This window comes from Bombina bombina, chromosome 1, assembly GCF_027579735.1.
Source record: "Bombina bombina isolate aBomBom1 chromosome 1, aBomBom1.pri, whole genome shotgun sequence".
Lineage (NCBI taxonomy): Eukaryota > Metazoa > Chordata > Amphibia > Anura > Bombinatoridae > Bombina > Bombina bombina.
This window is the reverse complement of record NC_069499.1, coordinates 1471798455-1471826124: the sequence shown is the minus strand read 5'-3', so window position 1 is coordinate 1471826124 and position 27670 is coordinate 1471798455. Positions and strand designations below refer to the sequence as shown.

At 38.0% G+C, this 27670-nt stretch overlaps 1 protein-coding gene across 1 annotated transcript in view; it reads left to right on the top strand.

Annotated features, from left to right (window-relative positions):
• The first annotated feature begins 16881 nt into the window (after positions 1–16881).
• GPR142 (G protein-coupled receptor 142) overlaps positions 16882–27670 on the top strand; it is a 55704-nt gene continuing 44915 nt past the window's right edge. Inside the window, exon 1 of the mRNA XM_053721217.1 lies at positions 16882–17020. Within this exon, the coding sequence (XP_053577192.1) occupies positions 16882–17020 (139 nt within the window). The remainder of the gene's footprint in view (positions 17021–27670) is intronic.

The window sequence follows — 27670 nt, the reverse complement described above, 5'->3', positions numbered from 1 at the left end:
TTGCGGCTGCAGTGATTGTGGGCAATAGGTTAAAAGATCCAGAAATGCCCCAGTAAATCTTGAATTTTTGTATGTTCTGTGAATTCCAGCCCTAGCCTATGAAGAAAATTATGTGTTAAGCACCTGCTAAGCAAAGCCTTGGTATATACATGAGAGAATTAAACATTTTAAATTATGTAAGTTAATGTAACAGTATTAGCCAAAAAGACTAATGCCAAAGCGCCCTATGTGGTGGGAGTATTGCACTGCACACAATATACATGAACTATATACAGACTCAATTGAACAAGAGGCAAGCTTTAAAGGCAGGGACAGGACTGTCGCAGGAATAACTTGACAGTTGGCAACTATGCATTATGGATCCATGAATTGCTTACATTAAAGGGACAGTCTAGTCAAAATTAAACTTTCATGATTCAGATAGGGTATGCAATTGTAAACAACTTTCCAATTGACTTTTATTATTAAATTTGCTTTGCTCCCTTGGTGGTATTTTTTAAAAGCTAAACCTAGGTAGGCTCAAACTGATTTCTAAACCATTGAAAAACGCTTCTTAGCTCAGAGCATTTTGAAAGTTTTTTACAGTTAGACAGTACTAGTTCATGTGTTTCATATAGATAACATTGTGCTCACTCCCGTGGAGTTATTTAGGAGTCTGCACTGGTTGGCTAAACTGCATGTCTGCATAAACTTAGATACAAGGTAATCACAGAGGTAAAACATATATTAATATAACTGTGTTGGTTATGCAAAACTGGGTAATGGGTAATAAAGGGATTATCTATCTTTTTAAACAATAAAAATTGTGATGTTGGATTGCCTATTGTGCTCTTGGAGTCATCTTTGTAGGACACCCGCTCCTAGGTAGATCAGTAGAAGCCCTAAATTTTCTCGATTTGCAGACAGTTTGTCTTACCATGGATTGATGAACACTAAGGTCTTTAGCAATGCTTTTGTAACCTAATACAGCTTTGTGCTTCTCTATAATGTGTCTACTGAGGTCTTATAAAAGTTGTTGGGATCAAGGCATGGTTCACACTAACCAATCTTTCTTTTGCAACCCATACTTCCAAACCCACCTTACTAATTAAAACACCTTACTCCAAATAGCTTTGGAGACGTCATTAACACAGAGGTTTACTTTTTCCAGCCTGCACAATGAATCACTACATAGGGGCCGATTTAACATGCTGCGAATGCAGCTGTTTCCACACGAGCCTTCATGCTCACCGGAAACATAAATTAAGAAGCAGCAGTCTTAAGACCCCTGCACCTTAACTCATCCACCACTTCTGAGGTGGCGGACAGCAATCATCCCGATCAGATACGGTCGGGCGGCATTGCACAAGCATTTCACTAGAAATGTTTGTGCAATGTTAAATGCCGACAGCGTATGTTGTCGGCATTTAGCGATGTCGGGCAGACATGATCCGCTACAGCGAATCATGTCCATCTGACGTGATAAATCGGCCCCTAAATGTCTTCAATAAAAATATGAAATGTACAAGTATTTGTGTTATTGGTTTAGTCAGATTGTATTTGTCTATGACTATAATTACTGCAGAATAACAGCTATTTTCACAGGGTTCAAAAACGTTTTCTTGCAACCGTAGGCAAGGTCTGCATACATCTAGTTTTTTAATATTTATTTTCTATAAAACATTTTAACACTTTTCAACTTAGAACAAAAGAACATACAAATATTTAAAGTCATTGAGATACCGAGCGACATTAACCCTTTGAGTGCTAAGCAATTTCCCCCCTGGGTGCTAAACTGATTTGAGGGGTTTTTAATTTTTACTTTTTTTAAATATTTTTTTTTTATCTTTTTTTTTTCAGATCCCCAAGACTTAGATACAGACCTCTAATCAGCATTACACCTTTCCCTATACTGTCCATTGTCTTTTTTTAATAAAGTTGAGCGGTGATGTCATCACATCATTGCGCGTGATGTCACCACGCAAAACCTGAAGCCCCGGCGATGCCTGTCACTATACAGGCCCGATCGCCAGGGTAGGAGCGGGTGGGAGCCCCCAGATCTCCCTCAAGGTGGGAGAGTGCTCTGAGCACCTGAGTGGAAAACTCTGCGACGGCTCAGAGCTGTCGTTAGCACTCAAGGGGTTAAAGGGACAGTAAAGTCATAATTAGACTTTCATGATTTAGATAGAGCATACAACTTTAAACAACTTTCCAATTTACTTATATTATTTAATTTGCTTCCTTCTCTTGTTATCCTTTGCTGAAATGTTTATCTAGGAAAACTCAGGAGCAGCAAATAACCTAGGTTCTAGCTGCTGATTGGTCACTGTATATATATATATATATATATATATATATATATATATATATATACTGTATATACATATATACTGTATATATATATATATATATATTTATATATATATATATATATATACATATACACAGATTGTCATTGGCTCACATGGTTTTAGTTAGAAACCGGTAATGCATTGCTGCTCCTTCAACAAAGGATACCAACAGAATGAAGGACATTTGATAATAGAAGTAAACTGGAAAATTGTTTAAAATGTTGTTCTACCTTAATCATGAAAGAAAATATTTTGGTTTAATGTCCCTTTAAGACAATGTGGGATTATATGTTATCAACTTAACTAAAATCATGGCAAATTCCCTTATGAAGAATTTTCATAGTGATTGTATAATAGGCCAAAAGGATACCATAGTAGGCCAGAACAAATATGTTATTATGCATTTCAGCATGGTTGTTTATGAACCAGATCTCAACCTGTAGGCCTAGTTTTTATTGGTGTATTCCTCCCATAAAAACATTAATGAGTAATAGTCTTCTATCTGGTTACACATTATATAATAGTATTGCACAAAAGATAAGGTATTGGCTATCTGTACTTTCCATTCTGTGTATGGGCATACTTAAAGGGACACTGAACCCAAACTTTTTCTTTTGTGATAGAGCATGCAATTTTAAGCAACTTTCTAATTTACTCCTATTATCAAATTTTCTTTGTTCTCTTGCTATCTTTATTTGAAAAAGAAGGCATCAGCTAAGGAGCCAGACATTTTTTGGTTCAGACCCTGGACAGCACTTGTTTATTGGTGGGTGAATTTATCCACCATACAGCAAGAACAACCCAGGTTGTTCATAAAAAATGGGCTGGCATCTAAACTTACATTCTTGCTTTTCAAATAAAGATACAAAGAGAATGAAGAAAGTTTGATAATAGGAGTAAATTAGAAAGTTGTTTAAAATTGCATGCTCTATCTAAATCACGAAAGAAAAAAATTTGGGTTCAGTGTCCCTTTAAGCTCTTCCAGTTTCTAGGTATCAAATGTTTTGCACTATTTATAAATATTTTATAAATTATATATCTTGCTTTACATTTAATGTGAGCTGACATTAAATAGACTAAATGATCTAAAGCCAATTTCTCAGAAAGGCCTTATTTTTGGGCAAGACCCTAATATATGTTTAGGGGTTCCTATAGAAATCACCAGAAATGCCCTTATTTTATCCCAAACAGCACAAAAATGTCCATGGGCCTCTCTGACTTCAGGTCAGCAAATGCACACCTTTATGACACCAACTGTTCCTTAACATCACCCTTTCATTCTCCCTTGTACCTCGCTGACTGTGGTCAGGCTGTCAAATATCACACTCTGACATCACCAACTTTGCTCTAGTGACACCCACTCAGGCCACACTAACCTCATAGACTTTTGCCCCAACTACACACCATAACCACACACACTTTGTCTATGTTCCACTCATTAATGCTACTTGGACCTCTCTGTCTCTGCCTTTAGACTGTCCAACTATACACATGGACTGGCTTAGTGCCTCCTAGTCATTTTTCTAGACTGTCCCAATTGCTCTCTGTCAAAAGGAGAAATAGGAAAGCATCAATATGGCTGACAATATGGTTGACATCTTTTTCTAAGAAAGGTGGCAACACTAGACACAAATAGAAAGAAAATGTTTGGGTAAATTATACAGTTTTACATGGAAATGAGTCCTTTGTATGGACATATTTTCCACAGTATAAGAAGTTAAATAAACCTGTGTAGTACAACTATGGCTGCCACCCATCTGATATCCCGAGCTGAAAAGAAGGACTCTCTTGACTGATTTCATTAAAAACAAAACATTTGTCAAAAAAATTAATATTTGATCGCTGTAGACTGTAGTCAACAAAGACATTATCAATAACTGGCATTGTTAATCTGAATATGCTCCAATTTACAGAGAGCTAATGGCTAATCTAAGTATTATTTTGTTCTGAAAAAAACAGAATAGACTTGGAGGATCTTCCTACCTTATCTTCACCACGCCGGGTATCACCAATCGGTCCAGGCTCCGATGTCTTGATCCAAGCCCAAGCGGGGGCTGAAGACGTCCATCCTCCGGCTGATGTCTTGATCCAAGCGGCGGCTGAAGAAGTCCATCATCGGGCAGAAGTCTTCATCCTATCCGGGCAGAAGAGGAGATCCGGACTGGTAGACATCTTCATCCAAGCGGCATCTTCTATCTTCTTCCATTCAACGACGAGCGGCTCCATCTTCAAGACCTCCGGCGCGGATCCATCCTCTTCTTCCGACGACTAGACGACGAATGAAGGTTCCTTTAAGGGACGTCATCCAAGATGGCGTCCCTCGAATTCCGATTGGCTGATGGGATTCTATCAGCCAATCGGAATTAAGGTAGAAAAAATCTGATTGGCTGATTGAATCAGCCAATCAGATTCAAGTTCAATCCGATTGGCTGATTGGATCAGCCAATCAGATTGAGCTTGCATTCTATTGGCTGATCGGAACAGCCAATAGAATGCAAGCTCAATCTGATTGGCTGATTGGATCAGCCAATCGGATTGAACTTGAATCTGATTGGCTGATTCCATCAGCCAATCAGAATTTTCCTACATTAATTCCGATTGGCTGATAGAATCCTATCAGCCAATCGGAATTCGAGGGACGCCATCTTGGATGACGTCCTTTAAAGGAACCTTCATTCATCGTCTAGTCGTCAGAAGAAGAGGATGGATCCGTGCCGGAGGTCTTGAAGATGGAGCCGCTCGTCGTCGGATGGAAGAAGATAGAAGATGCCGCTTGGATGAAGATGTCTACCGGTCCGAATCTCCTCTTCTGCCCGGATAGGATGAAGACTTCTGCCCGATGATGGACTTCTTCAGCCGCCGCTTGGATCAAGACTTCAGCCAGAGGATGGACGTCTTCAGCCCCCGCTTGGGCTTGGATCAAGACATCGGAGCCTGGACCGATCGGTGATACCCGGCGTGGTGAAGATAAGGTAGGAAGATCTTCAGGGGCTTAGTGTTAGGTTTATTTAAGGGGGGTTTGGGTTAGATTAGGGGTATGTGGGTGGTGGGTTGTAATGTTGGGGGGGTATTGTATGGTTTTTTTTCCAGGCAAAAGAGCTGAATTCTTTGGGGCATGCCCCGCAAAAGGCCCTTTTAAGGGCTGGTAAGGTAAAAGAGCTTTTCTATTTTTATTTTAGAATAGGGTAGGGCATTTTTTTATTTTGGGGGGCTTTGTTATTTTATTAGGGGGCTTAGAGTAGGTGTAATTAGCTTAAAATTGTTGTAATATTTTTCTAATGTTTGTAAATATTTTTGTATTTTTTTGTAACTAAGTTCTTTTTTATTTTTTGTACTTTAGTTAGTTTATTTAATTGTATTTATTTGTAGGTATTGTATTTAATTAATTTATTGATAGTGTAGTGTTAGGTTTAATTGTAGATAATTGTAGGTATTTTATTTAATTAATTTATTGATAGTGTAGTGTTAGGTTTAATTGTAACTTAGGTTAGGATTTATTTTACAGGTAATTTTGTAATTATTTTAACTAGGTAACTATTAAATAGTTATTAACTATTTAATAGCTATTGTACCTGGTTAAAATAAATACAAAGTTGCCTGTAAAATAAATATTAATCCTAAAATAGCTACAATATAATTATAATTTATATTGTAGCTATATTAGGATTTATTTTACAGGTAAGTATTTAGCTTTAAATAGGAATAATTTATTTAATAAGAGTTAATTTATTTCGTTAGATTTATATTATATTTAACTTAGGGGGGTGTTAGGGTTAGGGTTAGACTTAGCTTTAGGGGTTAATAATTGTAGGCAGATTAGGGGTTAATAATTGTAGGTAGGTGGAGGCGACGTTGGGAGCGGCAGATTAGGGGTTAATAAATATAATATAGGGGTCGGCGGTGTTAGGGGCAGCAGATTAGGGGTTCATAGGGATAACGTAGGTGGCGGCGGTGTGCGATCGGCAGATTAGGGGTTAAAAAAATTTAATAGAGTGGCGGCGATGTGGGGGGACCTCGGTTTAGGGGTACATAGGTAGTTTATGGGTGTTAGTGTACTTTAGAGCACAGTAGTTAAGAGCTTTATGAACCAGCATTAGCCCAGAAAGCTCTTAACTCCTGGCTTTTTGCTGCGGCTGGAGTTTTGTCGTTAGAGTTCTAATGCTCACTTCAGCCAAGACTCTAAATACCAGCGTTAGTAAGATCCTATTGAAAAGATAGGATACGCAAATGGCGTAGGGGGATCTGCGGTATGGAAAAGTCGCGGCTGCAAAGTGAGCGTTAGACCCTTTCCTGACTGACTCTAAATACCAGCGGTAGCCCAAAACCAGCGTTAGGAGCCTCTAACGCTGGTTTTGACGGCTAACGCCAAACTCTAAATCTAGGCGTTAGTAATTAAATGGACCTTGATACAAAAGACTGGGTAACGGGATGCAACCAGTAATTTTACACTTAAAGAGATACTAAACCCAAATTGTTTCTTTCATTATTTGGATAGAGCATGACATTTTAAGCAACATTCTAATGTAATCCTATTATTAAATTATCTTCGTTCTGTTGGTATCTGTATTTGAAAAAGCAGGAATGAAAGCTTTGGAGCTGGCCCATTTTTGGTTTAGCACCCTGGATAGCGCTTGCTGATTGGTGGCTACATTTAGCCAACCAATCAGCAAGTGCAACCCAGTTGTTGAACCTAAATGGGCAGGCTCCAAAGCTTTCATTCCTGCTTTTTCAAATAAAGATACTAACGGCTAGATTTAGAGTTGGGCGGTAGCCGTCAAAACCAGCGTTAGAGGCTCCTAACGCTGGTTTTTACCGCCCTCTGGTATTTGGAGTCAGTCAGGAAAGGGTCTAACGCTCACTTTACAGCCGCGACTTTTCCATACCGCAGATCCCCCTACGCCATTTGCGTATCCTATCTTTTCAATGGGATCTTTCTAACGCCGGTATTTAGAGTCGTGGCTGAAGTGAGCGTTAGAAATCTAACGACAAAACTCCAGCCGCAGAAAAAAGTCAGTAGTTAAGAGCTTTTTGGGCTAACGCCGGTTTATAAAGCTCTTAACTACTGTGCTCTAAAGTACACTAACACCCATAAACTACCTATGTACCCCTAAACCGAGGTCCCCCGACATCACCGGCACTCTATTAAAATGTTTTAACCCCTAATCTGCCGACCGCACACTGCTGCCACCTACGTTATCCCTATGAACCCCTAATCTGCTGCCACTAGCACCACCGACCCCTATATTATATTTATTAACCCCTAATATGCCGCCCCCAACGTCGCCGCTACCTACCTACACTTATTAACCCCTAATCTGCTGACCGGACCGCGCCGCCATTATAATAAAGTTATTAACCCCTAATCCGCCTCACTCCCGCCTCAATAACCCTATAATAAATAGTATTAACCCCTAATCTGCCCTCCCTAACATCGCCGACACCTAACTTCAAGTATTAACCCCTAATCTGCCGATCGGAGCTCACCGCTACTCTAATAAATTTTTTAACCCCTAAAGCTAATTCTAACCCTAACCCTAACACCCCCCCAAGTTAAATATAATTTTATTCTAACGAAATAAATTAACTCTTATTAAATAAATTATTCCTATTTAAAGCTAAATACTTACCTGTAAAATAAACCCTAATATAGCTACAATATAAATTATAATTATATTGTAGCTATTTTAGGATTAATATTTATTTTACAGGCAACTTTGTATTTATTTTAACCAGGTACAATAGCTATTAAATAGTTAATAACTATTTAATAGTTACCTAGTTAAAATAATTACAAAATTACCTGTAAAATAAATCCTAACCTAAGTTACAATTAAACCTAACACTACACTATCAATAAATTAATTAAATAAACTACCTACAATTATCTACAATTAAACCTAACACTACACTATCAATAAATTAACTAAATAAAATACCTACAATTATCTACAATTAAACCTAACACTACACTATCAATAAATTAATTAAATACAATACCTACAAATAAATACATTAATTAAATAAACTAACTAAAGTACAAAAAATAAAAAAGAACTAAGTTAAAAAAATAAAAAAATAAGTTACAAACATGTTAAAAATATTACAACAATTTTAAACTAATTACACCTACTCTAAGCCCCCTAATAAAATAACAAAGACCCCCAAAATAAAAAAATGCCCTACCCTATAATTAAAATAGAAAAGCTCTTTTACCTTACCAGCCCTGAAAAGGGCCCTTTGCGGGGCATGCCCCAAAGAATTCAGCTCTTTTGCCTGTAAAAAAAAAACATACAATACCCCCCCCCCCCAACATTACAACCCACCACCCACATACCCCTAATCTAACCCAAACCCCCCTTAAATAAACCTAACACTAAGCCCCTGAAGATCTCCCTACCTTGTCTTCACCACACCGGGTCCCGATCTGTCCAGAAGAGCCTCCAATGTCTTTATCCAAGCCCAAGCGGGGGGCTGAAGAGTGACGTCCATCCTCGGGCTGAAGTCTGGATCCAAGCGGTGACTGAAGAAATCCATCATCGGGCTGAAGTCTTGATCCAAGCGGGCGCTGAAGAAGTCCATCATCGGGATGAAGTCTTCTATGAAGCAGCATCTTCAATCTTCTTTCTTCCGGAGCCATCATCTTCCATCCTCTTCTACCGACGCCTACTCGCTGAATGACGGTTCCTTTAAATGACGTCATCCAAGATGGCGTCCGTCGAATTCCGATTGGCTGATAGAATTCTATCAGCCAATCGGAATTAAGGTAGGAAAATTCTGATTGGCTGATGGAATCAGCCAATCAGAATCAAGTTCAATCCGATTGGCTGATCCGATCAGCCAATCAGATTGAGCTTGCATTCTATTGGCTGATCGGAACAGCCAATAGAATGCGAGCTCAATCTGATTGGATGATCGGATCAGCCAATCGGATTGAACTTGAATCTGATTGGCTGATTCCCTCAGCCAATCAGAATTTTCCTACCTTAATTCCGATTGGCTGATAGAATCCTATCAGCCAATCGGAAATTCGACGGATGCCATCTTGGATGACGTCATTTAAAGAAACCGTCATTCAGCGAGTAGGCATCGGTAGAAGAGGATGTTCCGCGTCTGCTGGAAGATGATGGCTCCGGAAGAAAGAAGATTGAAGATGCTGCTTCATAGAAGACTTCATCCCGATGATGGACTTCTTCAGCGCCCGCTTGGATCAAGACTTCAGCCCGATGATGGATTTCTTCAGCCGCCGCTTGGATCCAGACTTCAGCCCGAGGATGGACGTCACTCTTCAGCCCCCCACTTGGGCTTGGATCAAGACATCGGAAGCTCTTCTGGACAGATCGGGACCCGGTGTAATGAAGACAAGGTAGGGAGATCTTCAGGGGCTTAGTGTTAGGTTTATTTAAGGGGGGTTTGGGTTAGATTAGGGGTATGTGGGTGGTGGGTTGTAATGTTGGGGGGGGTATTGTATGTTTTTTTTTTACAGGCAAAAGAGCTGAATTCTTTGGGGCATGCCCCGCAAAGGGCACTTTTCAGGGCTGGTAAGGTCAAAGAGCTTTTCTATTTTAATTTTAGAATAGGGTAGGGCATTTTTTTATTTTGGGGGGCTTTGTTATTTTATTAGGGGGCTTAGAGTAGGTGTAATTAGTTTAAAATTGTTGTAATATTTTTCTAATGTTTGTAAATATTTTTTTATTTTTTGTAACTTAGTTCTTTTTTATTTTTTGTACTTTAGTTAGTTTATTTAAATGTATTTATTTGTAGGTATTGTATTTAATTAATTTATTGATAGTGTAGTGTTAGGTTTAATTGTAACTTAGGTTAGGATTTATTTTACAGGTAATTTTGTAATTATTTTAACTAGGTAACTATTAAATAGTTATTAACTATTTAATAGCTATTGTACCTGGTTAAAATAATTACAAAGTTACCTGTAAAATAAATATAAATCCTAAAATAGCTACAATATAATTATAATTTATATTGTAGCTATATTAGGGTTTATTTTACAGGTAAGTATTTAGCTTTAAATAGGATTCATTTATTTAATAAGAAATAATTTATTTCGTTAGATTTAAATTATATTTAATTTAGGGGGGTGTTAGTGTTAGGGTTAGAATTAGCTTTAGGGTTAATACATTTATTATAGTAGCGGTGCGATCTGGTCGGCAGATTAGGGGTTAATGTTTGAAGTTAGGTGTCGGCGATGTTAGGGAGGGCAGATTAGGGGTTAATACTATTTATTATAGGGTTATTGAGGCGGGAGTGAGGCGGATTAGGGGTTAATTATTGTAGGTAGGTGGAGGCGACGTTGTGGGGGGCAGATTAGGGGTTAATAAATATAATATAGGGGTCGGCGGTGTTAGGGGCAGCAGATTAGGGGTACATAGGTATAATGTAGGTAGCGGCAGTGTACGAAGCGGCAGATTAGGGGTTAAAAATAATATGCAGGGGTCAGCGATAGCGGGGTCGGAAGATTAGGGGTTAATAAGTATAAGGTTAGGGGTGTTTAGACTCGGGGTACATGTTAGAGTGTTAGGTTCAGACTTAGGAAGTGTTTCCCCATAGAAAACAATGTAGCTGCGTTAGGAGCTGAACGCTGCTTTTTTGCAGGTGTTAGGTTTTTTTTCAGCTCAAACAGCCCCATTGTTTTCTATGGGGGAATCGTGCACAAGCACATTTTTGAAGCTGGCCTCGTCCGTAAGCACCGCTGGTATCGAGAGTTGCAGTGGCGTTAAATATGCTCTACGCTCCCTTTTTTGGAGCCTAACGCAGCCATTCTGTGAACTCTAAATACCAGCAGTATTTAAAAGGTGCGGGGGGAAAAAAGCATGCGTAGCTAACGCACCCCTTTGGCCGCAGAACTCTAAATCTATCTGTAAGAGAACAAAGAAATATTGATAACAGGAGTAAATTGGAAAGTTGCTTAAAACTGCACGCTCTATCCAAATCATGAAAGAAAAATTTGGGGTTTAGTGTCCCTTTTATGATCAGATTGACTAAAAGTTGCTGAGAAACCAGTAATTCTTACCTGCCAAGAGAATGAGGTCTTAAAACCAAATCATTTATCAGGCTGTAGCCAATAAAAATACCCTTTAATTTGTCCTGCTTGAACCATTTAAGGAAGAAAGACATACCTCACCTTACCTTGCCACCTTTAATAAATTATATGAGAATTACTGTAAATGGTTTCCTTTAAATTTAGGAAGTTCTGAATTTGGGCTTTCAATTATGTTTGCTGGCACTTTTGTATATCCTATGAAAGAAGTTCTTTGCATCATTAACTGCAGCCTTCCTCATCACAGCAATCTTCTCCACAATATTGAAGCCTAATTGCCACCTCCTCCCATGTCAAATAATCCTAATGACCTACATGATCTCCCACTACAATAAACCATAAATATGACCTCCCCAATTCAATTAACCCTAATGACTGAACCAATATCCCACCTTTACTATCCTAACATTGATCTCTCCCAGTGCTAACCCTCTTAAAGGGACAGTCAACATCAGAATTGTTGTTGTTTAAAAGGATAGATAATCCCTTTATTACCCATTCCCAAGTTTTGCATAACCAACACAGTTATAATAATACACTTTTTACCTCTGTGATTATCTTGTTTCTAAGCCTCTGCAAACTGCCCCTTATTTCAGTTTTTTTGACAGACTTTTAGCCAATCAGTGCTGACTCCTAGGTAACTCCACGTGCGTGAGCACAATGTTATCTATATGACACACATGAACTAACGCCCTCTAGTGGTGAAAACGGTCAAAATGCATTCACATGAGAAGCGGCCTTCAAAGTCTAAGAAATTAGCATATAAGTCTACATAGGTTTAGCTTTCAACTAAGAATACCAAGAGAACAAAGCAAATTGGTGATAAGAGTAAATTGGAAAGTTGTTTAAAGGGACATAATACTCATATGCTAAATCACTTGAAACTGATGCAGTATAACTGTATAAAGCTGACAGGACAATATCACCTCTATGTAAAAAAGGAAGATATTTTACCTCACAATTTCCTCAGCTCAGCAGAGTAAGTTCTGTGTAAAAAGTTATACTCAACTGCTGCTCAGCTGCCGGTAAAAAAAAAAGAAGGAAGAAATGAACAGCAGCCAATCAGCATCAACAGTGCTGAGGTCATGAACTCTTTTACTGTGATCTCATGAGATTTGACTTAACTCTCATGAGATTTCGTTGTAAACTTCCTTACACTGAAAAGGGAAATAAGATGAGTGTGCACAAAAGCTTGTTCCTTCCGCTGTCCCAGGACAGACATACTGATTTGCTGCTTAGAAGTCCTTTATAATGGGATGTGGCTACTGAGAAACTTTTGAGGTAAAATATCTTTCTTTTTTACATAGAGATGTTCAGGTGATATTGTCTAGTAAGCTTTTTACAGATATACTGCATCACTTTCAAGTGTTTAAACATTTGGGTATTATGGCCCTTTAAAATTACATGCCCTATTTGAATCATGAAAGTTTATTTTGGACTTGACTGTCCCTTTAATTCCAAACACTCCCCGCATTGGTAGCCCAACTAAATCTAACCCCCTTCATGACACTCCACTGCACAACACCCATAACTAATTCCCCTATGCACCATTTATTACCTATCACAAAGACACTCCCTAGTAAATCTAGCTCCTACTTGGCTCACTATCAATAATGTCCCTCCTACTCTTCTCTTCCTATTGTAAACAACTCATATTTAACCTTTACCTTGTGGACGAGGTTTCAGTTTGTTACAAGTACAACAGGACCTCTTCTACTTGATCTTCATCATATTCTCAGCTTCATTAGAGAGAACTAAAAATATAACACAAACATCTCTGTAAAAATAGGAAGAAATATTACCTCAAAATTTCCTCAGCTCACCAGATTAAGTGCTTCTTTCAGCTACCCATTTTACTGGCACCTGCATGGTGAAACAAATGCAATCTGCATCATCAGTGCTGAGTTCACACTTTGCTTCATTGTGATCTTATGGGATTTCATCACAATCTCATGAGTTTTCACAGTAAACTGCCTTAAATTGAAGATACAAATAAAGTGACTGTGTCTGCACATGCCAGATGCATGCTCCTTTGCAAGTTCCGGGACACATCCTGATTGGATACATAAAGTTCCTTTACAATGGATGTGGCTACTGAAGAAATTTTGAGGTAAAAAATATCTTCCTTTTCTCCATTGAGTTGTTCATGTGATATTTTCTATTCAGTTATTTGCAGATATAATGTATCAATTTTAAGTAATATAGGATTTGGGTAACGTCCCTTTAAGTAAATATTTTTTCTTTTTTTGCCTCTAAAAGAGGCTTTTTTTTTTGTAGATGCTTCTGTATGTCTACTAGACTTGTGCACTGCGGTAAAATTAGTTTTAATTCGTTTCGGATCGATTCAGGTGTTTTCTAATTTTGTTTTCGTATTGATTCGGATACATTCGAATGCATTCTTTCGGATTCATTCGGATTCAAATAAATTCGGATGCATTCGGTTTGGATTCGATTTCTAAATTCTGAAGTTCGGTATGTGTTAGGTGGGATGTGCTGTGTATTAGACTAGTATTATGTACTGTAAGTGATATAACCTAATATACTGTACTCTACAATACTAGTGTAATTGTGATTAGTCCATGGCCATCCGAATGTAACAAATAAATCTGAACTAATTCGGATTTATTCGTTAGTTTCGGTGCTACAGTAATTCGGAAATTCGAATCAATCTGAAGCTCTGAATTTGATAAATTCGTCCGAATTTCAATTCGGAACAAAACAAAACACACATATCTAATGTCAACCAGTAGAGCTTGTCAGCCAGTGAGCAGTTGATCTTTGGGTACAACATGAACACACACAGGCATTTCCTATTTCTTTCAACATCAATTAAAACGGCTTAATCTTTTTTTTCAAGAAAATAAAAATGTTTTATGTATATTTATGTGTTTTTGGGGGAATAGAATAATATTTGGGGTATGGCCTGATGGTGGGATAAAATGATCAGAAAACCACATAAGTGGTGAAAATGCTTCTTATGGTTTTCAGTTTGTAAATGATTTATTAGATAATTTTAATCCATTTGATAAGATTATAAGTATGGTTGGAAAAAGCTCCATTTTGAGATTGGTGCCACTTTGGGAGCCTTGTCACACTGTTTGTATCTCTGCAATTCTGGTCTGTACAGTGATAAATTACAGTTTGTGAGAATAAAACGGCTCATTAGTTTCAATGGTAGAAAAGATTTCTTTATACAAAACATGTTTTACATTATGAGAAATGTTTAAAATCCCACTATTGTAACCAGGAAAAGCCACAGCCATTTTTTGACTGTACTGTTAATCTTGTTTCTACACCAAAACTCTGCCAAATTAAAAAAAGATATTTTTACAACGAAAAATGTATAATGAACAATTTTACAGTATTTTCATGGTTTTCTTTAATCTCTGGTAACTTGAGCACGAGCAATACCTACTCTCGAGCAAGAAAACTACTTTCAGCTTGTAATACGGGTGCAAAGATGCTTGCTATATACTTGTGGTATGGATTTTACTCAAGCTCAATTTGCGCTAGAAATTTTCTGCAAAATAGTGACCCACTTTTAATCAAGGCCATTATGGGGAAACTAATTGTAGAGTACACTGTCCCTTTAAGTTAAAAATTCAGAGTAATCATGTAGCCTGTATCAAGCCCTTTTCCAATTATCATACAGAGACTCAATGCAGGTGTCATGATTCATTGAGGAATATCCCACTCCCACATCCCTTTAGAGTGACTGCTTTCTAAAAAAATACTATAATTCATTCTATTTGATATTTTTTATTTTCTCTCAATTGTTTCAGACTCTATTAATGTTTTTAATTTTCCTATTAGACACTTGTTCTGATTGGTTAATAGAGATGTGACTTATTCTTTTCTTGCAAGTCTCTAATTCTGAAATGTCATACCCTTTTCTAAAAGAGAAACTAACAATACTAAAATATTGTTATTAACCTGTCATTTTGTTTTGCATACTTTGTTTAACCAGAAAATCGTTTTGTGCCCAAATCTCTATTTTTTTTAAAGACCTGATACAATGCAAAAGCTCTGGTAATCTGTAATTAATTTCTTTTCATGCAATTGTAATTTCCCAGCCTTGTCCATTTACTCAGACTTTTTGGGGTATAGTATGCTAGATGAATTCATTATAGAATAAGTTTCCCTTCATTTAGAGCAGACATCCTAAACTTGACACTCCAGAGGTTTTGGAACTACATTTCCTATGATGCTCAACTGGCTGAGCATCATGGGAAATGTAGTCCCAAAACATCTGGAGGGCCAAGATTGAGGTTTTTGTAGCATTATAAACATTATATATATCAATATCACAGGGACTGCCTAAAAATAATGTGAAAATTCATATTACAATTCCATGGTAAATTTACCAGAGAAGGTTTAGCAATCGGCTGTCATCCCTTTAGCACTTTCTACACTTTCAATGGAGATAGTGACCGTGCTAAATATTGCTCATATTACAAGTTAAAAGTTATGGCTTGTGGTTGAGCAAGCACTAGAAAAATTAGCCAACCTGAGACATGGAAAACATAATTAAATAAAGAATTACACATATATAAATATTTTTAATAAAAATATCAGTTTAATATTAAAAAAAAGTTTTAAAAGGGTTAACATGGATATGGTATATGACAAGCTATTTGATTGATTTAACAGAAACAAAATATATTATATTGGCCCTGTGAAAGTGAAAAATGTGATATAAGGATAAGGTAACTATAAAGTACTATATCCAGTGCTACCCTCTGTAAATATGAAGACCAAAATTTAACCAAGAGAAAGAAGGGGGGCTAAAGCACTCACTATCACTATTATGCTTAAGTAAGCTAATAAAAGATAAGTGTTTATATATATTATTAAAATCTATTTGTAATAAGTATGTAACTGTCCTGAAAAGGACATTACCACTACATCAAACACAAAACAGTGGCGGGATTCACCCCCCTGTTTCCTGGCCGATAGCTAGATATGTCGGCTTTAGACGACTGGGGTGAAGTGCACACTGAGAGCTATAGCAGATAGACGCGTTTCGGACCGTATATATGTATTTTTTCAATATTAGTTAGACAAAATATACAGAGGAAGTGTAGTAAAACTCCATCGTCAAGATTGCCTTCTAACAGTGATGCCATCCCTTGATAACATTTCATCTGCAAACTTAATTGCGATGCGGATACCTTTATAACACAGCACTATTATGACGATTATTTTAGCAATGGGCCCTGTGTGTATGTAGTTTCAGTAAAATTTGTTCATCTGTCTTGTTAATTTCAAGGTTGTCTCTAATAAAAAAAATCTCCAAGTGATTAAAAAATGTATATGAATCTAGAAGTGAATAAACAAGTGAATACAATTTAAACTAAAAAAACTAGTTAGATGTATTTCTCTGAGAAGCATATATCCCCTAAATCCATGCCACTGTCTGCTCTTCCCTCTCTCCTGAACGACTTATAACTTAGTCTGTCTTTCTATCCCTCAGCTCTGTACAGATGTTTGCTAAGCATGATCCCTATTCCGAACAGCAGCGAGTCTCCCCTTCTAGACGTGAAAGAGAAGGGAGAAGACACTGACCGCTCTCCGTGTGTGCTGGGGATTATACCACTTATATATTACAGCATTCTGCTTTGCCTTGGATTACCAGGTAAATCTTGGCCTTCTGGGATTTTATCACCTAAGAAGTGGTTGTCAATAATTAGATTATGCAGTCAATGCTACCTTAGGCTGTGTCATGCTGAACAAACACATCCAGGTATAGGATAGAAAGGAATAGAAATAATTCTGTCCTGTATACACCTGCTATCTACAAAAATACTGGGCATCCAGTTGGTGCCCGAATTAGGTCAGTAGGTATGTTTACACAATGACCCTTTGCAATTTTATGCACTTGGTTGCCAGTAACACACATAGAGCAGTGATTTTACATCTCATGGTTTTCACTAGCAAGCACAGAACATTGATTTTAACCCAGTAATTATCAGAAATACATTAAATTAAATAATTTACCCTTTGCTGCTAGCCAAATACAAGGTGCTGGTATTAGGTATCATTAACACATAGAACAGAGATTTAACTATTTATGTCAGTAACGAGCACAAACCACCTTTTATGTAAGAAATAGAGCAATCATTTCTTCTTAAAATAGTATTGAGAGGATGCACTGTAGCTGGCACACTTAGGGCTCACTGTAAACCAAGAAAAAATAGGAGACAAGCGAACAGAAAGTAGAACACTCGCTAAGGGAGACTAGTATAAGTGGCTATTCAGTGGGTATATAATATTAAAACTTAACATTTATTATTAAAAAAAAAATGATAAAAAAACTACTATATAAGTAGTGATTAATACTTAGATTAAAACACAAACAAATAATAAACGGCTGTATATCCACAATGACCCCAGAATGTATACCATAGAAACTCAGAATAGAGTAGGAGGGATTTTTAGGCAGATATACACCAAAAAAATGGTTCACAGATTGCACCAAAATCTATCTAAAAAAGAGGATTGACCTCAAACAAAATTATACTATCTAGTGCAATACTGGACCGGTGTAGGTCTGTCCAAAATATTCCCTATGACAAAATTAGTATAGTGACTAAGAGGGGAAGTGTAGGTAGCAAGATTCACATAGTCCATACATTTAGCATATTACACAGACCCATTTGTATAGGCAAGAGTGAAGTGTTCACAAACACAAATTAAACCAAAAATATGATCAATGAAAGGTAATATGATTCTATAGATATGTTATAATAAACACATTGACTAGTGAAATGTGACTTGCATAGTTACACTTAGTGGTTGATACAGCCGTTTATTATTTGTTTGTGTTTTAATCTAAGTATTAATCACTACTTATATAGTAGTTTTTTTATCATTTTTTTGAATAATAAATGTTAAGTTTTAATATTATATACCCACTGAATAGCCACTTATACTAGTCTCCCTTAGCGAGTGCTCTACTTTCTGTTCGCTTGTCTCCTATTTTTTCTACATTTACTTGAACAGTGAGCACCCTCCCCTGGTATTACTAGTCTATACTTCATTATATCAGATATTAGTATTATTGTCCCCAATTTGGGTGACTACTTTTATTGGTTAAATTGTGGTAAGATAATACTTGACGGGGAATCATTAAATACAACTTCCATTACCACTATCCCTATCTTTATTATATAACTCACTGTAAACCAATACTCAAAAGGCTTACTGTAGCTGGCACACTCCAGGAGTACTTTAACCCCTTAACGATGGTACATCTCTGGACTTTTATTGGGGCTTGTTTTTTTAATAGCTTGACTCTCGACCGCGCTATTTTAAGGAGGCCTGTTGGTCATGAAGGGGTTAAACTAGTACTCGGAAGGCTTACTGAAGCTGGCACACTCAGGAATTGCTATAAACTGGTATTCAGGAGGATTACTATAGCTGGCACCCTCAGGAATTACTGTAAACTGGTACTCAGGAGGATTAGTATAGCTGGCACACTCAGGAATTACTGTAAACTGGTACTCAGGAGGATTACTATAGCTGGCACACCCAGGGATTACTGTAAACTGGTACTCAGGAGGATTACAGTAGCTGGCACCCTCAGGGATTACTGTAAACTGGTACTCAGGAGGATTACTGAAGCTGGCACACTCAGGGATTACTGTAAACTGGTACTCAGGAGGATTACTGAAGCTGGCACACTCAGGGATTACTGTAAACTGGTACTCAGGAGGATTACTGAAGCTGGCACACTCAGGAATAATTGTAAACTGGTACTCAGGAGGATTAGTATAGCTGGCACACTCAGGGATTACTATAAACTGGTATTCAGGAGGATTACCATAGCTGGCACACTCAGGGATTACTATAAACTGGTATTCAGGAGGATTACTATAGATGGCACACTCAGGAATTACTGTAAACTGGTATTAAGGAGGATTACTATAGCTGGCACACTCAGGAATTACTGTAAACTGGTACTCAGGAGGATTAGTATAGCTGGCACACTCAGGGATTACTATAAACTGGTATTCAGGAGGATTACCATAGCTGGCACACTCAGGGATTACTATAAACTGGTATTCAGGAGGATTACTATAGATGGCACACTCAGGAATTACTGTAAACTGGTATTAAGGAGGATTACTATAGCTGGCACACTCAGGATTTACTGTAAACTGGTACTCAGGGGGATTACTATAGCTGGCACACTCAGGAATTACTGTAAACTGGTACTCAGGAGGATTACTGTAGCTGGCACCCTCAGGGATTACTGTAAACTGGTACTCAGGGGGATTACTATAGCTGGCACACTCAGGAATTACTGTAAACTGGTACTCAGGAGGATTAGTATAGCTGGCACACTCAGGGATTACTGTAAACTGGTACTCAGGAGGATTACTGTAGCTGGCACCCTCAGGGATTACTGTAAACTGGTACTCAGGAGAATTAGTATAGCTGGCACACTCAGGGATTACTGTAAACTGGTATTCAGGAGGATTAGTATAGCTGGCACACTTAGGGATTACTGAAAACTGGTACTCAGGAGGATTAGTATAGCTGGCACACTCAGGGATTACTGTAAACTGGTATTCAGGAGGATTACTGTAGTTGGCACACTCAGGAATTACTATAAACTGGTATTCAGGAGGATTACTATAGCTTGTACACTCAGGGATTACTATAAACTGGTACTCAGGAATTACTATAGCTGGCACACTCAGGGATTACTGTAAACTGGTACTCAGGAATTACTATAGCTGGCACACTCAGGGATTACTGTAAACTGGTACTCAGGAGGATTACTGTAGCTGGCACCCTCAGGGATTACTGTAAACTGGTACTCAGGAGGATTAGTATAGCTGGCACACTCAGGGATTACTGTAAACTGGTATTCAGGAGGATTAGTATAGCTGGCACACTTAGGGATTACTTAAAACTGGTACTCAGGAGGATTAGTATAGCTGGCACACTCAGGGATTACTGTAAACTGGTATTCAGGAGGATTACTGCAGCTGGCACACTCAGGAATTACTGTAAACTGGTATTCAGGAGGATTACTATAGCTTGTACACTCAGGGATTACTATAAACTGGTACTCAGGAATTACTATAGCTGGCACACTCAGGGATTACTGTAAACTGGTACTCAGGAATTACTATAGCTGGCACACTCAGGGATTACTGTAAACTGGTACTCAGGAGGATTACTGTAGCTGGCACATTCAGGGAATTACTGTAAACTGGTACTCAGGAGGATTACTGAAGCTGGCACACTCAGGAATTACTGTAACTGGTATTCAGGAGGATTACTATAGCTGGCACACTCAGGAATTACCATAAACTGATATTCAGGAGGATTACTGTATCTGGCACACTCAGGGATTACTGTAAACTGGTACTGAGGAGGATTACTATAGCTTGCACACTCAGGGATTACTGTAAACTGGTACTGAGGAGCAGGGACATGCACTCATAGGAGGCAGGGGAGGCAGTGCCTACCCTGCCATATGTGGCCAAAGCTTAATTAAATTTTAATTAAAACAAAAAAAAAGTAAAAAAAATAAATATTTCCCCCCCATGTAATGCTATGGAGAGGCAGGTACAGGAACGCTTCTCTCCATTGCAGTACATGGGTCAAAGGAAAAGCTGTGCTGCAGCGCCACCTGTGTTCTGTCATATTAGCAGCAAAAATTGGGACCAATAGGAGGCACCCCTCTTGATGCCTCCTAGCAAGTGAAGGATATATAGATTAATCAGAAGGAGGATGCAGTGAGCAGGGTCATGTGACACAACTGGAAGCTGAGGTAACCTAAGAACAGATGACACCAAGCAGAAGAGTAAAGTAGTATTCTACATATCTTGTGATTCACAAATTATGTTCAGATACAGCTCATTAACAGGGGGGGACAGTACGTGAGCATAACCCAATACTGACAGGAAGTCAAAGGGTCAATTCAAATTTAAATCCATAATTTAAAACCCAGAGTTTGAAGTTGTGTGCAGTGTCCACATTATTTAAATTAAAGTTTTTGACATTGAATATTGCTAAGCCTCCCTTTTTCATGGTTATTTGATTTAATTAGGTACAAAATCCATATATGTTATGTTTGTTCAGTCAGAGGATGCAGTATTTTTATTTTTCTCTGTGTCTCCATTTATTTAAAGACTGCTGTTAACTTGTAATTCACAAATCAATTGACAGCTGTTCCATTGTGTTTTTAATATGTGCTGCTTTTATACAAGTTTACATTAATAAAAGGAGATAATGAGTCATTTAAAAAATATATGTAATTATTGCAGTTAAATGTTTTTAGAAATAATGCCACTGTAAAGTAACTGGTTAAACACATAGTCAAAGGGAGACATTTAAAATTAAACTTTCATGATTGAGGTAGAACATGCTATTTTAATAGACTTTTCTAGTTATTTATATTTTGAGGCCCCATGTCAGCAAATCAAATTAGTTTTTGAAAGGAACATGAAAGTCATAATTACATTTCCATCATTCAGATAGATATTGCACAAAAAACAAAACAAAAATAAACTTTCTATTTTACGTTTATTATTATGTACTTCATTCTTTTGGTGTCCTTTGTTGAAGAGCATACCTAAGTGGGATGTGCACGTGCGTTTCTTGAACACCATATTGCAGCAGCTGTGTTGGCAGTATTGATAACTTGTCCTTTGTGTAAAACTTGTATGGTAAATTATTCTATTTTTACAATACAGTAGTGAGTAGAGAAGAGACTGTGTATCATTCTAATTGCTTAGTAACTGGCACTGTGCCACAGAATTGTGTGAGTGTGTATGTGAGCAGAGTGTGTGTGGGTGTCAGTGAGCAGAGTATGTGTGCTTTATCCTCCAGGTAATCAATACATTTCCGATGAGCTGGTGCTTTAGTGCAGTGTTTCTCAACAATGGTCCTCAAGTACCCCCAACAGGCCAGGTTTTCATTATTGCTGAATCAGTGCACAGGTGAAGTAATCAGCTGATCAGTAACTCAGTGGTTACTAACTTGCTCTCACCCATCACCTGATTATGTCACCTGTGCACTGGTTCAGCTATCATTTAAACCTGCCCTGTTGGGGGTACTTGCGACCCTCTGTACATGTGTTTCTCCGGCGTATCATATCTAGTGCCTCACCAGCCTCTGACCACACTGTACGTCACTGCTGAGGAGAATTACTATAGCTGGCACACTCAGGGATTACTATAAACTGGTATTCAGGAGGATTACTGTATCTGGCACACTCAGGAATAACTGTAAACTGGTATTCAGGAGGATTACTGTAGCTGGCACACTTAGGGATTACTATAAACTGGCACTCTCATGTTTTGTAATTTAATCCCATGTTTCTGTGGTTCTACTAGCAGGGCCACCATCAGGGTGTGACAGGGGTGACTACAGTCAGGGGCCTGGCCCGGTTGTGACTGACATAGCACTGTAATATTACTTTTTGTAAGGAGTTGAGCTGTGACAAACTACTAAAGCCAGCATTTTTATACTTAAAAATAAAAATCATAATAATTTAAAAAAAAAAGGTGAATGGGGGTGTCCCACAAGCATAGCAGTCGCCTGGGGAGTGACTGTGATGTTACCTTATGCATGTGCTATGCACACAGCTTCAGCGCGGTCGTCACGTGCAGCAAACATGGGCAAGCCCTACATATGATTCCAAGAGAATGAAGGAAATTTGATAATAGAAGTAAACTGGAAAGTTGTTTAAAATTCTATGTTTTACCTACATTATGAAATAATATTTTTGGGTTGCATGTTCCTTTAAAGGGACACTCAATCAAAATTAAATTTTCCTTATTCAGATAGAGCATGCCATTTTAAACAATTTTCCAATTTACTTCCATTAACAAAATGTGCACAGTATTTTTATATTTAAACTTTTTGAGTCACCAGCTCCTACTGAGCATGTGCAAGAATAAGTGAGTATGCATTTGTGAATGGCTGATGGCTGTCATATGGTACGTGTATGCATTTGTGATTGGCTGATGGCTGTCACATGGTACAGGGGGAGTGGAAAAAAACATAACTTTTAAAATTGTCAGAAAAAAAATCCACTACTCATTTGAAGTTCAGACTAAGTGCTATTGTACTGTCTTGTTATCTTGCATTTGTTGATTATGCAAATCTACTGTGTTGACTGGTCCTTTAATCTAAATTTACTCCATGACTCATACACAATAAATCACACACACCTAGATTACAAGTTTTGCGCTAAACAGGGTGCGGAACTAACGCCAAAAAAGTTGCGTTATTTCACCCTCCATAGCGCTGCCATTACGAGTTACTGAAAAGCCTTCTTGTGCGTGCGATATGGTGGTGTTAAGCTCCATACCGCACAAAATCCAATGACTGCTTTGACATGCTTGTGCACGCTTTCCCCCATAGATATCAATGGGGAGAGAGTGTTAGAAAAAAAACTAACACCTGCGATCACGGAATGAAAATTCTTCGTAACGCAACCCCATTGATGTCTATGGGGGAAAAAAAGTTATGTTTAAACACCCTAACATAAACCCCAAGTCTATATACCCCTAATACGCCGCCCCGACATTGCCGCCACTTAAATAAACCTATTAACCACTAAACCTCCGACCTCCCACTTCTCCACAACTAAATAAACCTATTAACCCCTAAACCTCCGGCCTCCCACATCTCCGCCACTAAATAAACCTATTAACCCCTAAACCGCCGACCCCCCGCAACGCAACACACTAAATTAAACTATTAACCCCTAACACCCCCCAACTTTAAAGGGACACTGAACCCAATTTTTTTATTTCATGATTCAGATAGAGCATGACATTTTAAGCAACTTTCTAATTTACTCCTATTATCAAATTTTCTTCACTCTCTTGGTATCTTTATTTGAAATGGAAGAATGTAAGTTTAGATGCCGGCCCATTTTTTGTGAACAACCTGGGTTGTCCTTGCTGATTGGTGGATAAATTAATCCACCAATAAAAAAAACTACTGTCCAGAGTGCTGAACCAAAAAAAAGCTTAGATGCCTTCTTTTTCAAATAAAGATAGCAAGAGAACGAAGAAAATTGATAATAGGAGTAAATTAGAAAGTTGCTTAAAATTGCATGCTCTATCTGAATCACGAAAGAAAAAAATTGGGTTCAGTGTCCCTTTAAATTAAAATTACAATATAACTATATTTAAATAAATAAAAACTTACGTGTGAAAAAAAATAAACCTAACATTAAACTATAAATTAACCTAACCTTACTATTCTAATAAAATAATAAAAACTACCAATTTAAAAATCTAATTTACAAATTTAAAAAAACTAACACTATGAGAAAAAATCTAAATATACAAAAAATAATAAACACTAAATTACGAAAAATAAAAAACACTAAGCTTACAAAAAAGTGGGCAATGCCCTACAAAAGGCCCTTTTAAGGGCTATTGGTAGTTTATTGTAGGCTAGGGGGTGTTTTTATTTTGGGGGGGCTTTTTATTTTTATAGAGCTATTAGATTAGGTGTAATTGTTTTTATTTTTGATCATTTAGTTTATTATTTTTTGTAAGCTTAGTGTTTTTTATTTTTTGTAATTTAGTTTTTATTATTTTTTGTAATTTTAGATTTTTTTTATTTTTCTCATAGTGTTAGTTTTTTTTTTTAAATGTGTGATTTAGATTTTTTATTTGGTAGTATTTTTTATTTTATTAGAATAGTAAGGTTAGGTTCATTTATAGTTTAATGTTAGGTTTATTTTTATTTCACAGATAAGTTTTTATTTATTTAAATATAGTTATATTGTAATTTTAATTTAAAGTTAGGGGGGTGTAAGGTTTAGGGGTTAATAGTTTAATTTAGTATTTTGGGTTGTGGCGGTGGCGGTTTAGGGTTTAATAGGTTTATTTGGTGGCGGAGATGTGGAGGACGGCGGTATAGGGGTTAATAGGTTTATTTAGTTGTGGAGATGTGGGAGGCTGGAGGTTTAATGGTTAATAACTTTATTATAGTGTCTGCGATGTCGGGGAGCGGCGGATTAGGGGTTAATAAATTTATTTAATGTTGCGATGTGAGTGGGCGGCCGATTAGGGGTTAATAGGTTTAATATAGTGTTTGCAATGGCAGTTTAGAGGTTAATAGGTAGTTTATGGGACCTATTTATGAAAGGTCTTGCGGACCTGATCCGACAGTGTGGATCAGGTCCGCAAGACCTCGCTGAATGCGGAGAGCAATACGCTCTCCGTATTCAGCATTGCACCAGCAGCTAACAGGAGCTGCTGGTGCAACGCCGCCCCCTGCTGACTCAGGGAGGTGTCAATCAACCCGATCGTATTCGATCGGATTGAATTGCGGCGATTCCTGTCCGCCTCATCAGAGCAGAGACAGGGTTATGGAGCTGTGGTCTTTAGACCGCTGCTTCATAACTGCTGTTTCTGGTGAGTCTGAAGACTCGCCAGAAACACGGCCCTTCAAGCTCCATACAGAGCTTGATAAATGGGCCTCTATTGGTGTTAGTGTACTTTGTAACACTTATAGTTATGAGTTTTGTGAAACATTTTTGTGGTGCAAAACTCATAACTACTGCTCTCAGATGGTGGTATGGATCGTGTCGGTATAGGCTGTAACGCAAGCTTTTTACCCTTACCGCACATCCTGTAATACTGGCGCTATGAAAATCCTACGCAAAAATGAATTTTTTTTGAGTGTGTAATGGACGTTGCGTTACAGGCTAAAATGCTTGCGGTATAGCTATACCGACACGACTCGCAATAGCTGCGTTACTGCTTTTACGCTGAAATTGACATTTTTTCAGCGTTAAAAGCCGTAACGCAAAACTCGTAATCTAGGTGACACTTTTTTCTTATAGGTTTTCATTATGTCTTTACTTGAGTGTTCCTCCTTTACTAATATATCAATATTTGTCTATAAAATGTGTCCCTGAACTACATATCATATTCTAGGTGAAATTTTACTGTTGATAGATGGTGCATATTTTCCCCTCCCTTTTGATTGACTGTTAAATGTACAGTCTACACCAGAATTTTTATTTTTTAGAAAGATAGATAATCCCTTTATTATCCAATACCCAGTTTTGCACTGCCAACATGGTTATATAAGTATACTCTTTACCTCTGTGATTACCTTATATTTAAGACTCTGCAGACTGCCCCCTTATTTCAGTTCTTTAGAAAGACTTGCATTTTAGCCAATCAGTGCTGACTCCTAGGTAACTCCACGGGCATGAGCACAATGTTATCTATATGGTACACATGAACTAACACCCTCTATTTGTGAAAAACTGTCAAAATGCATTCAGGATGGGGGCGTGTCCTAGGAGCCGCCATTTCCAGACACACTTTCTAACAGCTCTAGATCCCTGAAGGAGATTGCATAGATCAGTGTTTTTCAACCAGTGTGCCGTGGCACACTAGTGTGCCGTGAGAGATCCTCAGGTGTGCCACGGCAGACTGACAACAGTGTGACATATTTTTTAAACTTTGCTTGTTTTTTACTCCCAGTGCAGGGGTAGTTTGTAGGAGGCATGGCATAACAGCACAATACATACAGTATGTGTGTGTTTGTGTGTATGTGTATATATATATATGCTGTATTAGGCTACAATGTGTGATTTTTTTTAAATTTTGGGATGGTGGTGTGCCACAGGATTTTTTAATGTAAAAAAGTGTGCCACGGCAAAAAAAAGGTTAAAAATCACTGGCATAGATTATATAATTCCCAGCCCAGAAACCATAGTCCTTTCTTGTGGTTTTGGTTTTATGAAGCTCTACTGAATCTGTGGATACTTCTTTCAAGGGGATTGCATCTACAGATCCACTGCAAAGCTCTCTCAGACAGGCAAGGAGGCGGCCTCTTATTATTATCACTATACCCCCCCCCCCCCGGTTCGCTGGGTGCAGCTGAACTCCATAACTATTTTACTTAGTGGCGAAAGTAATAGTGGACATGGATGGGGCATCGTGTGACATTATACAAGCGCTCTTGACAGCCCTGGCTCAGAGACTAGATGATAATTTTGCTCACCTTCTATCTCTAACGAAAACCAGCCCTCAGCAACAGTCGAAATTGGAATTACAAATGGCAGCCGCATTGGTGCCGAATATTCAACATGACTGTTTTCAGTCTTTCCCCAGCGAGACAGAGGTCACTCAGCATATTATAGCGCTGGAACAGCAATTGTACACGACTCAGCAGGAGGCCGCATCGAGGTGCCCGAGAATGGGAGATTTGGCCATCGCACTTAGTACAAATACAACCGGGACTGGGGGAGCTTCTTGGGGGAAACATACACCAGCGCAGG